This window comes from Patiria miniata, unplaced genomic scaffold (genome assembly GCF_015706575.1).
Source record: "Patiria miniata isolate m_02_andy unplaced genomic scaffold, ASM1570657v1 HiC_scaffold_9, whole genome shotgun sequence".
In the NCBI taxonomy this organism is placed as follows: domain Eukaryota; kingdom Metazoa; phylum Echinodermata; class Asteroidea; order Valvatida; family Asterinidae; genus Patiria; species Patiria miniata.
In genome coordinates this window covers 25,285,863-25,303,863 of record NW_024037076.1, presented here as the reverse complement: position 1 = coordinate 25,303,863, position 18,001 = coordinate 25,285,863, and the positions used below count along the sequence as shown (strand labels likewise).

The following is an 18,001-nucleotide window of genomic DNA, read 5'->3' as shown; positions in this document are numbered from 1 at the left end:
TACCTCGGCGCTTCTAAGTAGACTGCTTATGAGGCGACGCACACATTGCCCGTTGCGTCGTGCCGTCGCCCGTCGCGTCGTGCCGTCGCGTCGTGCCGTCGCCCGTCGCGTCGTGCCGTCGCCCGTCGCGTCGTGCCGTCGCCCGTCGCGTCGTCAATTGGGGCAAGTATTTGAAAAAAGCCAGTTTTTTTTCCAACGCTGATCGGCCGACCAGCGTTGGAAAATGATACAAAAATACCACTTTTTAAAAAAATTACAGTATACCAGGTGCCATGATTTTACAGGTTGCTTTACACTGTCTTTCACTAACAGTCCAGTGAGGTATTTCATAATAATTTGGTAGTTTTATTTTTTGATGTTTGCAAATGTTGTTTATTCCCTTTAAACGTGGTAGGTGTATAGACAGGGAAGTGTTATCATTGAAAATTGTTACCGGAGGTGTTAATTTTAGACCCTCATTATCATATCTCATCCCATGAATTAGAAATTGCTTTTAAAAGTCACAGATTTTTGAAAAAAAATCATTGAATTATTTTCTACTATGCAATAGACAATTGCGTATCATTGCGTATTACACCACTGTTGTCGGAAAGTGTCACAAGTCCTCACAAGTCCTTACAAGCTATTCAAAGTAACTGTGATAAGGGCATTATATTGTTCATTCATCGTTATTTGTAATACACTTGAGGTGGACTCAACTTCAACACTGGAAAGGAGTTGTTTAAACAATCATGGAGAAATCGAATAATAATAGAGGTTAACCTCAAATATTGTAAAAGTTGTCGTTTCCCCCATTGCAGATCGGGGATTTTCTGTTCCTTCTGCATGCAGTGCAGACAGACAAGACGTCGCAGGTCGACTTGTCCCCCCTTGTCCAACTTGTAGGCCTACCTCCGATTTATGATTCGAAGTCTCCAACAGTCCAACTTGTAGGTCTACCTCTGAATTAAGAATCCAAGATGGCTATAAACTGGGGAGGAGTGGCCGGCATCATTGTCTTCTACCTGCTGATTCTGGCCGTCGGGCTGTGGGCGTCTCGCAAGAACAAAGGATCCAGCGATCAAGAGCAAGTGGTGCTGGCTGGCAGAAACATTGGAGCAGTGGTTGGGATCTTCACCATGACTGGTAAGTTCTATAGGCCTACAGGAAAGTTACCAGAAGTGTTTATCTTTTTCTTGTAAATAACGCAGTTTGGAGCCCACTCCTGTCACTCATGCACCTATATATCAAATATTGTTACCCCCGCCCCCCCCCCCCCCAATATTTTTCATGCCCCTGGGTGGGGAATTTGGTTATTCACGAACATTTTACATTAAGACTCACTATATGGACAGGCAACAAGTTTATAGGGCGCACCACCAATGCATTCTTGGGTGGAGCATCGCGGAAGGAGGGTAGGGGAAAGTGTATCAATGCATTACATTCATTAGATAGGATCCAAAACAGGGTTGTCAACCGTACGTTAAAGCTGAGGAGGAGTTAGGTTTTGCATGCATTTTCATCATGGTTGATTCTCTGGTGTCTGAACCTTTGTTCTCCCTGTTAAGGTGTTAAGGTGCAGTCTCCTCATGCCCATTCCTCATCTTTTTTCGGAATGCAATTTTTACATCTTATCAGTTTGTTGTCCTGGTTAAAAAAAAACTGCTCTCGATCAAATTGCATTTGCAACATTTGCAAAACAGTGAAAACGTGTGTAGCATCTCGATTTTTTCTTCCTCTTATCTTCTTCTTCCAAGCTACGTGGGTGGGAGGAGGTTACATCAACGGAACAGCCGAGAACGTCTTCCTACCTGAAGGGAATTCTGGATTAGTTTGGACCCAGGCAGTGTGGGGATATTCAACAAGTCTCGTTCTAGGTACAGACTTTCAATCTTTCCTCATAAAATAAAGTTTGTAGAAAGGAACATTATTACTGAAACAGGGTCCAGCGTCTTATTCTACAAACCAAGCTAGTCGTTCGGTTGATTATAATCTGAATTCTGCGATTTGTTTTCATTCAATGGCAATTCCAGCGTTATGGAAGAAAACGTTTGTCTGTGACAGAGCAAATTAACCTTGTAATTAATGGTTAAGCAAATATAATCCAAAACTAGCTGTTATCTCATTTACAATTGCTGGATGATGGATGTATGTAAGATATACATTTTCTGAGGTTGGTTCACTGAAAGAATGAATCTATTCAATCGGGTCCCACCTGTTTTTATTTGTCAAACTTAAAAGGATGATAAGGTTTTATTCGAGTCACTCAAAAAGACTGTTTATATTGTCGTGCTCAAAAAGCGGAAATTTAATAATTGTTGGTCTTGTACCCTGATAGGAGGTCTGTTCTTTGCCAAAATCATGCGGTCCAAGGGTTACATCACCATGTTGGACCCGTTCCAGCTCAAGTACGGCTCCCGCATGGGTGGGCTGCTCTTCATTCCCGCCCTTACGGGAGAACTCTTCTGGACGGCGGCCATATTGAATGCTCTAGGTAAGGGTCGTCCGTAAAACTCCAGACATCAAGTGCACTGTGACAAGATATCACAACGGATTAAATTATTTACACGCAGAAAATTGGGTTATACAAACTACTATATGCTGTGAGTGTGGTAGTTGCATAACATATTAACATATTAACACAGGGACTTTCCCACCTCCACTGAATGAATGAACGAGAGCATGGGAAAGGATACAAAAATCACCATCAATATTTTTTTTTTAAAAGGGCTAACTTGTTTCTTATATATTGAAAGCACACATTCCGACAGTGGTTTCTGTCTTGAGTTCAATTATTAAAGGGAACCTGCAAAAAAATTTGTATTACTTAAATAGATAAAAAAAAACCAGCTTTCTTGCCATGTTACTATGACTTTCAACCTTCTTTTGTAGTAATAAAAGGGAGAAATTTCAACATTTCAATTTTTATGCTATTGAACAGTTCCATATTCATGAGCCAAAGCGTGATGTCATTCAAAGCAGAACAAAAGTGTCTCTACAGCTTTGTGTACAAATATATATCAAACTTTTCTTTATTTTCTTGCAGTAAGTTCCACTTTTTACTTGCTTATCATGTTAAACAGCTTGTTTGGACACTAGCAGTCGCCACTAGTTTTTTCAAAGCTTTTTGGGGGGTAACTTTGAAGGAGTTATGTTTGTACTGTTCATATGCACTTTTGACAAGGAGTTCCTTGTGCGACATAAGCAAAATAGTGCCCATAATAGGTTTTCCCGGCCAATTTCCTAAAATGTTCATTCACTTCTGAAAATCGGTCATTCATTTTCGTCTGAATTTGAATGCACGTCTTTAATCCCATTTCAATTCAACGAAAGTTCAATCGTTTTCATTGTCCGTGCATTCGGTTTTGAGAAACAGACGGCCAATTACGTTACCTGTGCATTCATTTACGCGAGCATACCTTTTCGCGCAGAGTTCTGGAATACAATTTCGTGAATGTGCAATATAAAGTGCGTTTTCCTCATTCAAACTTAGCAGATTGCATCACATAATATTAAACTAAAAGTGAAATAAAATGACTTATTTTTGAAATCGCCCTCTAAAAGCGAAAAGGAAGTCTTGTAAATGAATCTGAATGAGCATAAACGAAATGTGCTTAATTGATTGAATGGAAATGAAATCGAATGCTCTGATAGCGAAAATGCATGAAACGCGTGTTCAGAGCGATTCTCAAATTCAGACGAAAATGAATGACCGATTTTCGGAAGTGAATGAACATTTCAGGAAATTGGCTGGGAAAATCTATATATTCCATGAACAGAGCGTCATCTGGTGTGTCCAGCCTCCCCCCTTTCGCCCCCGAATTTCCACAAGTGGAGGATTTGGGGTCATATCCACCCCCAATCTTCGACACGGATGTACCCCATGGCCCACGGATGACCAAACACTAAATACTGAATTTACATGTTAACTATAAACTTCATCCCCCCCCCCCAAACAAAAAAGGAGAAAATGCAACTGACTTCCCTTTTTGACTCCATGGAATTACAATGAAAATCACGAAAACACAAATTCAATGGAAAGCCTTGTCCCAAGATATAGGCCTAATTAAAGAGACAATTTTATTTACATTGATTTCGGCAATAATATCAAGTTTGACTGACACAACTGTAACATAATTATAATTTTATATTTTAAAACAACAGAAAACACACTAAAAACGAACACGTGTGAATACATTTAATCACAATCGATATAGAGAAAAGTGCAGCACTCAGAGCAAACTGCAACACTTGGTATATTAAATAATTTTCCCTCAGAAGGACCATCAAAATACATGTTTCAGCGCATAACCAGCACTTCTCCAATTCATTAATTGTTTAGTCTTTGCAATTTGCAATCTTTCTCCTTTTTTACACACATTTTCATAATTCAAAAAGTATATTTGCAATGTGTGTTCCTATCATAAAAATTCGGTCTTGTGTTTCCATCACACATCTCTAAAAAATACATCCTACTATTCAGGCCACCTTGGTAACATGCACTGTGTTTATATATAAACATGCACTGTGTTTATATATAAACATGTATGTTTACCATAAACGCCTGCGTGTTACTAAGGTAGTGTGAATAGGCCTAAGCCTACACAAGTTCAACCCTGCACGCCGTCCTTTTTTTCTCGTAACCATAACTGTAAACCATTTCACAAATTGTTTGTCTGGAGTTTCTGAATCTTTAATAGCCTATACAACTTTTATTTTTAGCTGCACCACCGGGATCGTGAATCAAGTGCTGTCAAACCAAAAGCTCCATACCAGAAACCGGAGACTTTTTTGGGGGGCCTTACATGCGATTGTATTGATTAAAGGATTTGCTAACAATTGAAAAACTACCACTTTCTTGTCACTTCCAACGAAAAAAAGTTTTACGATCTTGTATGTATTGTTGCAACACATAATAATGTGCAAGAGAACAAGATGAGCTGAATTTCCACTGCATGTTTCCTTTAAAGTCTTGTTGGCATTTTAAAGTTTGTCTGTAATATGATTCTCACTAAACTCAATAGCTTCCAATGACATTCAAGGACAGCTATAAAAATGGGCTACGTTTGTAACACATGCATAACTTCTGAAAGCATTGGTAAATTTTTGTGATTCATTTTTTTTCTTTAAATGAGTGGAAGAACATGCTCTTAAAGACATGCTTGATTGGTGTTGATTGTTTGCTTAGAAAACAAAGACAAGTTAATCTTTAATCGACTCTACGAGCAAGAACTCTGAAATGGGATAAAATGTCTTGGCATGTGTTTTTTTATGTTCAACCAATTAGTTGCGGGTGCCCGCAACATGCGGGTCCACTAAGGGAACTCTAAGGGTGCTTCGTGAATACCACTTAACGCAAGTCTTACGTGCCCTTAACATCCACTTACGGGTCCCCGCAACGCAAACATTTACGGGTGCTTTGTGAATAAGCACCAAGGGGGCTGCTTTAAGGCCCCTGAAAATGTTGGATTCTGGATGCACTGTGATGAAATATACTGAAGTAGGCCTATATACTTCTACCTTGCTAGGCGAGGATTTATCAGTCTACTGAGTTTTTTATGAGAACAAAACTTGCAAAGAATAGCTTTTTTATTAAAACGAAACTACACTGGAACTAGTTTCAATGGAAGCCCGTCCCACTCCTATTTGTGTGAACCTTGATATTTGTTAACGTTGAGTACAGAATGCTAGCAACGTCCTTGAAACTTTTAAATGAAAAGAAAGACCTTCAGGGGAAAGGTATGAACTTTGCCCTTATTGGAAAGATCGAATGAAAAAATCGTGGCAAGCATAATCAACTCTGCCACCATTGTCATGGCCGAGGTTATTTTTTTCGGGTCTAAGCTTCCATAATGGCGGAAATATTATAAACATGTCATGATTTTAGATACATTGAGAGAAATATCGATTCTGCACTGCCTGAAAATTTAGAAAATACCACCTCCTGATATTTAACAGTGTTACTTTGTGCTAGACGTTCGAAGCGCCGCGACTTTTTTAGCAAACGTTTTTTTGAGATTATAAAGACAATTTATTTCACTTTTTTGTTTAGAATATACTGTTGCTCTTATAAAGTTTCTACTGTACTGCAAAGTCGAAAACCAGGTATTTTTATCTCCATTCTTTGTTCCATTTAATTCTGGACAAAGAATTGTATCATTATGCATGACATCGCATGTAAATATTATTGTTGCTAGGAGTGCTTTCTTACATTTAGTAAATTCCGTCGTGTATGTTTTGTTTTATTTTCCGAGCCCATACGGCGTGGGGCCACAGGGCCAGGGGCCTGCTTTAAGGCCCCTGAAAATGTTGGATTCTGGATGCACTGTGATGAAATATACTGAAGTAGGCCTATATACTTCTACCTTGCTAGGCAAGGATTTATCAGTCTACTGAGTTTTTTTATGAGAACAAAACTTGCAAAGGATAACACATGAATAGCTTTTTTTTTTAAACGAAACTACAATGGAACTAGTTTCAATGGAAGCCCGTCCCACTCCTATTTGTGTGAACCTTGATATTTGTTAACGTTGAGTACAGAATGCTAGCAACGTCCTTGAAACTTTTAAATGAAAAGAAAAACCTTCAGGTGAAAGGTATGAACTTTGCCCTTATTGGAAAGATCGAATGAAAAAAATCGTGGCAAGCATAATCAACTCTGCCACCATTGTCATGGCCGAGGTTATTTTTTTTCGGGTCTAAGCTTCCATAATGGCGGAAATATTATAAACATGTCATGATTTTAGATACATTGAGAGAAATATCGATTCTGCACTGCCTGAAAATTTAGAAAATACCACCTCCTGATATTTAACAGTGTTACTTTGTGCTAGACGTTCGAAGCGCCGCGACTTTTTTAGCAAACGTTTTTTTGAGATTATAAAGACAATTTTTTTCACTTTTTTGTTTAGAATATACTGTTGCTCTTATAACGTTTCTACTGTACTGCAAAGTCGAAAACCAGGTATTTTTATCTCCATTCTTTGTTCCATTTAATTCTGGACAAAGAATTGTATCATTATGCATGACATCGCATGTAAATATTATTGTTGCTAGGAGTGCTTTCTTACATTTAGTAAATTCCGTCGTGTATGTTTTGTTTTATTTTCCGAGCCCATACGGCGTGGGGCCACAGGGCCAGGGGCCTGCTTTAAGGCCCCTGAAAATGTTGGATTCTGGATGCACTGTGATGAAATATACTGAAGTAGGCCTATATACTTCTACCTTGCTAGGCAAGGATTTATCAGTCTACTGAGTTTTTTATGAGAACAAAACTTGCAAAGGATAACACATGAATAGCTTTTTTTTTAAACGAAACTACAATGGAACTAGTTTCAATGGAAGCCCGTCCCACTCCTATCTGTGTGAACCTTGATATTTGTTAACGTTTAGTACATAATGCTAGCAACGTCATTGAAACTTTTAAATGAAAAGAAAAACCTTCAGGGGAAAGGTATGAACTTTGCCCCTATTGAAAGATCGAATGAAAAAAATCGTGGCAAGCATAATCAACTCTGCCACCATTGTCATGGCCGAGGTTATTTTTTTCGGGTCTAAGCTTCCATAATGGCGGAAATATTATAAACATGTCATGATTTTAGATACATGGAGAGAAATTTCGATTCTGCACTGCCTGAAAATTTAGAAAATATTGTTATTTTCGTTTCGGACTATTGAACCTTCGGACTGATTAACCTTATTCTAAATTCGGACTATCGAACCTTCAGATAAATAAACCTTCAGACTGATGAACCTTCGGATTAATGAACCTTCGGACTATTGCATCAATTGTTCGGATTAACGAACCTTATTTCATTTTCGGACTAACAAACCCCCCTTATGGAAATTGTGTGCATTTGAACTATCGAACCTTCGGACTAAAGAACCTTCGGACTATTTGGACCTTCGGACTATTGGACCTTCGGACTATCGGGCGGCCCCCATTTGTAATACATTGTTAAAAGACGTACCATCACCATTTCCGGCTACTCTGTTAATCTATTTCAGGTTACCACGTTCCTTTCTGTCTGGCTCCTATAACCCATACCTCATTACCGTAATATACAACACATATAAGAATGTCTTCCAGCTATAGTAAATGGTCAAAACAAATGGATGTGGTAAAGACCAAATTCAAGGAGCAGCACAATTTCAGACAATTTATTTTCTGTGTGACAAATACCGTCATTGTAGCACTTTTGTCCGTAATCAAAAATGCTTAGATTTTTCAAGAACATTTGAGAATAGGGACGTCACTGCAACAGCAAATCAGCTTATTGTTACTTCAATGTCACTGATTATATCACTCTTCAATTCCCTGACTCTCAAGATATCAAATTAATTACTTGGAATCTCATCACAACGCTTCACGACCTTATTTTCTACAATTAATTACTGTACGAGCCCGGTAGTATGTTGTGACGTCATTATTACGTCATAAAGTACCCTTCCTGTCATCTGATTTTTTGCATCCTACCCTATTTTTGATCGTAACACTTTGGCAAAGCTTTGGTGAAAAAAATGGTGCTTTTAAATACCATTAGCATTTTGAGCTCGCTATAAGATGCCTCACTTTTCCGCTTATCTTTGGAACAAGTTCAAACATATTTTACTAATAATCAATTACAAAAACTCTTTTGGCATAGAATTTGAACTTTTCTCTCGAACTTAAAAACAACATCTCACAATACCATATACTGTTTGCATGTTTAAACAAAGTGTCAATGTGACTACCCAAAATCCATGATTTCAGCCTAAAAACATGTCTTTTGACCAAAAAAAGGGTTTTTTTTACCCACAAAATCACCCTTAACTATATTCCATCCCCATGACATACCACTCAAATAAAAGAGCTTGCTGTCCCCTTTAATTTGATACCACATTTGTTGCTGTAATGCTTGTAGTTCTAAAGATTATTATCAATTTATATTTTTTTCATGAAATAATTAGCTGATGACGTCATAATGACGTCATACATGCCCTTCCCATCATCCAATTTTTTGCGTCTGTCGTTTTTTCGAAAAAGAATACCATGGAGATGCTTTGGTGAAAAAAATTGTGCTTTTGTCCACTGTGTCACGGATTTTTTTTTTTACAGAATTTATTTTGGGGGCTAGACAAAATTTGGGGGGGGCTACAAGTGCCCTTTTCACTATCCCCAGTGAACATTTCACAGAAATAAAGCTCCGCAATTGGAAGCAGAAACGGACGAAACGATCCACTGAGCAACATTGTCCCACACGGCACGGGGGCACGAAACACTGCATGCCACGCACATGGCCCAGTGCCGACCGGCCAGCGCAGCGTATCCAGGTAGGAGTGGCCAAGCAGTACACGCACACCGTGCACACAAAGTACGTGCGTAAACGCAACTTCAGGTGCTATCGTTTTCGTTTGCCTTTCCGTTGATTTTCTCAAATCGCAAATCGTTGTCATGCATATCAAGGTAAAGCTTGAATATCAATGTTTTACACACACCTTATTCACTGGTAAATAACTTGAATTTTCATCTCGAAAAACGATGCTGCAAATTTTCATAACTTCGTATCTCCACTCTTTGTGAACCGCTCGAACACACACACCATGTGAAAGCACGTCTTGCTTCGGATCTGTTCAGAAAAGCCGCGAAAAGCGGTGCCGGGTCATGGCCTTCCAGATCGGCACTAGAAGGCGGAAGAACGCGCACCGCGTTACTTCTGTTAAAACCAGATCTACAACGAATTTGACAATAATTTTCGGTGGAAGTACACAGCAAATACTCAGGATGCATGTCTCCAAATTTGAAAACGATCAGTTGAGCACATTTTTTTGTTTTGAATTTTCAAAGTTCATAAGGATATTTGAGCCGTGTGCATGGTCCGGTTATTATGCGTGTAAGGTTTAAGTCTCCTGTAATTCGACACCCCACAAGCTGAATGAGCTGGCAGTGCCGCCTTCGCCCGCCATGTGCACGACTTTGCTCGAAACAAAAATTGGAGCCGCCTCTAGGCTCTATAATACTGCGCGGACTCATCAGCAAGTCGAGAAAAAAAATCGACTTCATCTGTATTAATTACGCGATTACTGCACATGGCATTGCTCGTTCGATGTCTCAATTGAAAGTGAGTAACATTTTGTACTGCTAAAATAATAATTGGGTAAAAAAAAATCAGGGTGAAGCTCGGAGAGAGAACGGATAGTACATTATAAGGACGGTACTGTGAGTGCAACATGATCAAAAAAATAGCAAGAGCAGCGCAGTCGGTGGGCTTCACAATGTGCCGCTCGCGATCGCCGCATGCAGTAGTTGCTCGGGAAACAAATCAGAGCCGTCCGGCGCGTACCGCTAGTAACGCCGGGCGGCCTACTAATAAAGTCAGTATTGTACCTACACTAAAAATGTCAGTATCAAGGTATACTGAACAAAAAAAAGAATGTTATGTTAAACAACAAAATACAAACAGCTAGTAGCAATCCAGCATGGAAATGTATATACCAAACAAATTTACCTGCAAACATTTGTGAAATCAAAGTATAGGTGTATTATTTACAAAACATGCTCCATCGTTTTTAGTCACCACAAAATCAATTCAATGCCACGAAGTACATGCATGTTCGAACCGGCCGCGGGGCTGTAATAAACAGTGTACTCTGTGTGTGATGAAACTGTGCTGTCACTCAGCTTATATGAGTGCAGGGGATTAGCAGCATTATCTGATAACAGGGGGCTGATGGTTTGTTGACAAAGGGATTAGTAACGTAACAGTGTACAGCTAGAAGTACTGTTTTCTTTCCGAGTTTACTGGCCCAAACTCGGAAAGCCGCTAGAAGCACTTAATTATACGTGATGACATCGGGATGGTTTTTGTTGGCAAAACAGCCTATACATATAAGTTAGGTGCTATAGGTCAGGTGCTATATATGTCAGGTGCTATTTATTTGAGAGTTACACTGTTTAACCATAAAAACACAGACATGTGAGTAACTCAAAGCACAGTGTGTTTTTGCCATCAAATAGGCCTACTCTGGCAAAATATTAAAAGGAGTATGCGATAGCAAATGCCAACTTCAAAATTATCATTTTTGTGACTTTGAAACTAGTGTTTTGACCTCACTAAGTCTTAAATTTTTGAGTTAGGCTGCTTTGCCATCTAGCCACCACTTCCAACCAAAACCTTTCAGCGATTTATCTTGTTTCAACAGGGTCGACCATCAGTGTGGTACTTGAGCTAGATAGGACACTCTCTGTCATTGTGTCCGCCTGCATTGCCATGTTCTACACGTTCTTCGGTGGTCTATACTCAGTAGTCTACACTGATATCATTCAGCTGATCTGCATATTTGTAGGCTTGGTACGTACAGCAAAATTAAGACAGGATTGCATCTGTTATAACTTCAGAGATGTCAAACATTATGCATGCAACCTTTCCTCAGATCAGATGATTTCCTCTTTTTCTTGTTCTTCTCTCGTAGACTATGCTAAAATTGGAGCACTGCAGATAGTAGGCCTAAAGCTTGGAATTTTGGTGTTTTTTAACTCCCTGTTGCATGTCTGAAATATTGATATCCAGTATAAATGAATTAAAAATCTAGTAAGTTTATTTCGGTTTGTTTGGGATTCTATTGTTCATCTACGAAAACATAAAGTCAATGAAATATTAAATAATTTCTGAAGCCATAGATGTAATTGGCAGATATATATACATGCAGGAACAAACATAGTATACGCCTATTCCCCCGCCCCGGCCCCATGACAGCTAACCCCGCCCCCGCCCCACCCCCTTGAACCAAAGCACGATCTGCCTCGGCCAGTATGCCAAACTTATATAAATACGAACATTGTTTTACTTTGTGACTGCGCCCGTGCAAAAAGTAAGCAATACTAATTTTGGGCGTACAAATTGTCAAACAAATACTCCATAAGAGTTGTTAAAAGTACTCTCGCGACATTCTTTCCCTGACTTTTTAGTGGATCTGCGTTCCCTTTGCGATGACCAATGAGGCGGTGGAGCCGATTGGGTCAACGTCTGAGGAATGGCTCGGCACGATTGAGTCTGATCAGGTGGGACTGTGGCTAGATTCTGCCCTGCTACTGGTAAGTTGAACCAGAGTCATTTTGAAATCTTACTTTTATAAATGCAGGAGAGGACATTATCCATCCAATGGCACTGACACTTCGGATTAGGAATTATTCAAAAAAAATTACCAACTTGCCGTACCTTTTGCGTTCATTTAAAGATGCGTGCCCCCTGCTCTAATAGGTTTTTTATCTTAACGCATTTTCGATTTGTATGTTTTTGTTTACGAAAAAAATTACCTTGTTCCAATTTTAGGCATCTAAAAAGGGGTTTCATTTTGCGCACTCATAAAACCACCGTGCAAGTGTCGAATTTTTGTTGGTTCGTAAATAATTTGATTTGTGTAAAGAAATAATTTCATAACTAAATTGAATAACTTTTATATTGCTAGAAAAATTGCAACTGAAAAAAAATCCATTAATAGATGTCAAATTTGAGTATTTGAACTTTTGTCCGTATATTTAACATTAAGTCATCATAAATCAATCACAACTATTAGGGCCTAAGTCTGTAACGCAAAAGTCTGGACGCAAAATTCCATCTTATGAATAGTATCATCATATACAGGAGTTGCCAAGTCAATCACAAATCAATCACAGCTCTTATCGTTTCCCTCTATCTTATCTTGTCCGAGCGCAACGTTATATTCGCGAGTTCATCACAAGTCATTTCACAAGTCAAATCATAAGTCAGGTTGCAAGACTAGTGCGGGGATGCCTTACAAATACATGTAGCTCATCCCTAATTGACTGAGACGGAATGGCTTGTGATCGACTTCAGATTTTTTTTGTAATGACTTGACTTCAACTTTATGGACTCCGTACGTCAGCAGAGGGCGCTTATTTTCCACTTTCGAGAGCCAAGTTGACGGGACACACCGCGTGTACGTGCAAGACTACTTTTAATCTGAACCTGCACAAAGCCCTAAGTGTCTTCGCTTGAGCTACCGCGTCCCTCCAAGCGGTCTCCCCAACTCTACCTTTCTCACAGTATTGAGGGGGTATGTATACCTGAGCATGGAGCCCATCGTGAATTCACTTTCTTTCCTGCAGGTATGTGGAGGCATCCCATGGCAGGTATACTTCCAACGCGTTCTCTCCTCCAAGACTCCACGGACGGCACAGATATTGTCGTTCGTCGCCGGCATCGGATGCATCATTATGGGCATCCCATCGGTTCTTATCGGTGCAATCGGAGCGAGCACAAGTAAGAGGCAGTGGTGCTCCAAGATTTACCAAAGGGGAGGGGCTGGGTGTTGAAGTCCAAGGTTTTCAGGGGAGGGGATATGTGGTGTTTCAGTCAAAGATCAAGGCCAGAAGCAATGAATTAGTTTGTAATATTGGCGTTAAATTGTGTAAATAATTCACCTTGGTCATTGTACCTTTCTTCCTTATTTTTCACTTTTGTTTTAAGTGTGACCGTTTTACTTTTCCTTGACAGGCTGGGATAATACGACCCTTGACCTTGAGAAGATTGACCCATACAGTCAAACCAGCCTCATTCTCCCATTGGTCATCCAGTATCTGACCCCTCCGGTCATCTCGTTCATTGGTCTCGGGGCCGTGTCGGCTGCCGTTATGTCCTCGGCCGATTCTTCCATTCTCTCATCTAGCTCCATGTTCACTCACAACGTCTACAAGCAGGTGTTTCGTCCTAAGGTAATTGATGGATTGATGCCTTGCTCAGATAATTATTTTGGATACATAACTATGGCTGTTCCAAAACTTATTTCAGAGCCACCCTGTAATCACCTGAATGAGGTCATAGGCTGATGTCATTTAAGGTCATGCATAGTTCATTCTGATGTCAATCAGAGGTTATTCTGATGTTATGTAAAGATCATTCTGAGGTCATTCACGGGTCATTCCGATTTAACGTTCTCTTGTGATCATTAACTTATGAAACTTAGTAAACAATAGAGCACGTTAACCTCTTTAAAAGTCTCGTTTTTTTCTGCAGTTAGCACAAAACCATAAAATCTAACGTCACCAACCCCATTGCAAACAATTTATCAACAAGTAAAATACTGGACATAATTTAGAGGAATACAAGTGGCTTTTGAACATCGATCATAATGTGGGTGATATTTTGTTGGTCTTATAATTATTTGTTTAATTTGAGTTATTTGTGTTTCTGTGTGTTACTTTGTCAATAGGCCGGTAAACTTGAGCTCTTGTGGGTGATGCGCGCCTGCATTGTCGTAGCCGGTGTCATAGCAACGGCGCTCAGTCTGTCAATCAACTCCGTCTACCAGCTCTTTGTCTTCTGCTCCGACTTTGTCTACGTTGTGCTGTTCCCTCAACTCCTCTGCGTCATTTACTTCTCCAAGTGCAACACGTACGGTTCGTTGCTGGCCTACATCGTAGCCCTGATCTTACGCTTTGGCGGCGGCGACTCCCTGCTCGGCATACCGGCCCTGATCAAGTACCCGTATTACGACGAAGAGGAAGAAGTCCAACTCTTTCCTTACAAGACTCTGTCGATGCTCTCGTCTCTTCTAACCATTCTCGTGGTCTCCTACCCGTTAGACTACCTCTTCAAGAAAGGCACCATCCCCAAACGCTACGACTTCTTCCGTTGCGTTGTCAACCTTCCCTCTGCCAAGGATCAGGTAGATTCTGGTGACGACGAGGCTAATGTTGAAATGGAGAAGCGTGACCCGAAGGTTTCGTCGCCTGCTGGGGAGGACGAATGAAACTTACGCCGCCATTGATAATTTCTGGGTGTTTAATATCAGGCTTGCAACAATTGAATTGATTACCGAGTGCCGACTCATCATAAATATATTCTTTCTTTATTTTAAACTAAAATATTGGTAATGGGCATTGTTTGTAGGGAGAAGAGAAGAGTGTGAGTAGCATCGATTTAAACATAGTCATCGTTACTTGTCTTCTGCTTTAGTTACTAAAAAAAAATGTCTGGGGAGGACCGCCCCCATTTCCCCCTCCCCGGACCCTCCTTTGGACCCATGTGCGTAATGTGATATGATATCGCAGTATGATATGATACATCATACATCACAAATTGGGTCTTTTTGCCGTGTTGAACCCATCTCCTCTAAGATTCTACCTGTGCAACTCTTAAGCTTAAAACAAATTTTGGTTTTTGCTTTGTCGTTAAGGGGGCTGCCATTTTGAACAATGTTTGTCACAACGACTGAACCAAAAATGTGTTTTTTTCCCAATTTAATCAGATAATGCAATATTGTCAGCCTCTGTACAGCTACCTTAATCATTTAATATATCAAGAAGATATTTAATAAGAACTTATGATCAAGTTGCTTGATATTTGGGGGTTTTAGCTGCGGGTACAGTAGCAGCTCAACAAATCATCATGTCTCTCCGTTAGTCCGTTAGTCCGTCGGTTAGTTAGTTGGTTAGTACGTTGACAGTGACATTGTCCATTGCTCCTACATCTTACCTTACCTATCCTCTTCATGCCGGCTGGCACATAAGGTCTCCACACTCTTCTCCCACTGTCTCCTTTCTTTTCCTTTATTCCGTGCTTCATTCCATGACTTCCATCCAAGATCTTCCCTTTCCTTTTCCACTGTTCTACGCCATGTTGTTTTTGGCCTGCCAACTTTTCGTTTGCCATCTGGCTGTCATGTCAGAGCAGTCATGCAATGTATTCCATTTCTTTTCGCAGTATATGACTTATCCAGTTCCATCTCCTTCTTTTCACTTCAAGACTGATTCTATTTACTTCTGTCGTGTTGTTAAGTTCCTATGATGTTTGGCCAAAATATTTGCATAATTTTCTTCAGGCATTGGTATTGGAATGAGTCCAGTTTCTTTTCGTCACTTTTGTTCATTTTCCAGGCTGCGCATCCATAACAATGGTTTGGTAAAGCTTGATTTTTGTTTGCCTGGTGAATTGTTTTGACTTCCAAATTTTATTCAGCTTCCTAAATGCAATGCTCAACCCCAACATGTCACACTGACCAAACTGGGGTCAAAGGACTTCGTGGGGTCACTGGGGTAAAAAAAAACTCCTTCCAGAAAGTACATGATTCAATCACGTGACTCATGCTGAGCACGAACTCGTTGGTCCGCAGCTTCCGAGACCCGATCGAGATGTTTTTAATAACAGTGCCATTAGTCTAAAGGAAAAGGGGAACTTTTGCGTTTTATAACCATTTGTGATATTTTGAAAATAAGCTGCTTGATTTGGTCTTTAACTTGTACTTGGCGTTATAAAATAATTTTGTGTCACTAACATTTAGATTTTTTTTACTCTTAAAATGAGTAGAGTTTAACCGACTCGAGCTAGATTATGTAGATGCTATTATATTATATTTGTTGTAATGTGGATTTGTAGTCAATTTTGATTTCCAATGGGGTGCATAAAAGTCTATTTGAAACTATTGAAATTATGAAATCGATTGCCAGCTAGCAGTTTTCATTTTCTTTCCATTTTTGCGATTTTCGTTTAGAGATTTAGGCCAATATTGGATAAACATGCTGTGGTTTGAAAAAATTACAGCAATGGTAAAAATTGAACTAAAAGTAATTTTCACTTGTTAGAACTTTTTTCCAGGGTATTTGCGTGCCCCCCCCCCTCCGTTTTCCTGCATGCGCTTGCCCAGTTGGCCAGATCAAGCATCAGACAGATCCATTAGCCCCGCCCATTGCATTTTGACCAATCATAGCTGTGATTAATGTCCCACATGCGCGCAGGCGTATTGTGGCCAAGCATAGCCGTGATTTAAAGGGGGATTCCTGCCTGAAATTCCCGGAAATGTCATTTTTTATTATATACTTACATTATTTTAAAGGTCTGATTGAAAAGATACTAACCTGATGTCCTACCGTTCCCCACAAAAAAGACGAAAAAAAGGTTGTTTACATTTGACGCGGCGGACTGTCACAAAGTGTGATTTATATTTTTAAATAATGTTTCAATTTTTGGTATTTATCATTGTGTTTATTAATGTAATTAATTATGGGATTTTCACTTATACATTTATTTTAGCACAAGTTAATTTAATTCTCCCCCATCCAGAATTAAGGCTACCCAGAGTGTACAGCAGAGCTAAATCTTTCTTATGCAAATGACAGTATGCAAATTAATGCCATGGTTGAGTAATTTTGTTAGGTCTTGGATGCCATGTGCATTCCCCAGGGCTATTCTAGACTTCACTGTGTGCAGTCCTGTGTGAGTACATGTACATGTACATGTATATACAGTGGTACTGTGTGTACCAGGGCGTGGCCCATGATTTAAAAGCCAGTTTATCCTGCAAACTGTAAAGTTTATTTCATCCTGCTTTATACAATATAATTCAGTAATAGAAGTGCATAATACAGAAATTATGAATATTTTGGGAGAATAGTGATATTCCAGAAATGGTGCATTTTGAAGTTAATCTTTAGAGATTGATGTATAGAATTGCCTTTTGTAATCAAGTTTATTTTCATTAAAATTAATATAGTTGATGAAGTAAGATAAATTGTAAGAATTTTTGAAGATTTTGAATGCCATTTTCATTCCAGAAATTTGGGTTGAGCTTGAGCATGGAGCGAATGTAAATTTGATCATAAGTCGGTAGGCACTCTAATTTTCACTGTGAATTATGTTTAACCTTTTTCTAAAGGGCTTTTTCCCTGTGGGGAACTTCATGAGGTCAAGGTCAGAGGTCCTTAGTGGACAACTGAGTCAAGAATCCTGTGTGGATTGGACTCACGATTGCCGAATCGATTCCTGTGTGGGGCGAGTCGGCTAGAGTCGACTAACCGAATTCCTGTGTGGACTGTCGGTGCACGACGCTTACCTACCTACCTGCTGACAAGGTGATCTGAACCTATAGCAGCCGGGCTGACCGGATCCCATCGACTTCCAAGTACAGGTGGGATTGGGGAGATACGGAGCCAAGAACAGACCAACTGTTGGAACTGATCTTCTGTGGACAATTACACGCGGCCACAGCTAAGTAGTCAATGCATTGACACGGACCTTTTGAACAC

The 18,001-nt window shown here is 39.8% G+C and overlaps 1 protein-coding gene across 1 annotated transcript; it reads left to right on the top strand.

Moving 5' to 3' along the window:
* Nucleotides 1-796: 796 nt before the first annotated feature.
* On the top strand, nucleotides 797-17,477 carry LOC119720410 (high-affinity choline transporter 1-like). Its single transcript, XM_038190075.1, has 8 exons — nucleotides 797-1,125; nucleotides 1,737-1,856; nucleotides 2,318-2,473; nucleotides 11,161-11,309; nucleotides 11,927-12,052; nucleotides 13,088-13,241; nucleotides 13,476-13,693; nucleotides 14,191-17,477. Exons 1-8 carry the CDS (start codon nucleotides 960-962, stop codon nucleotides 14,728-14,730), a joined length of 1,629 nt encoding a protein of 542 aa, XP_038046003.1. The 5' UTR covers nucleotides 797-959; the 3' UTR covers nucleotides 14,731-17,477.
* Nucleotides 17,478-18,001: the final 524 nt, after the last annotated feature.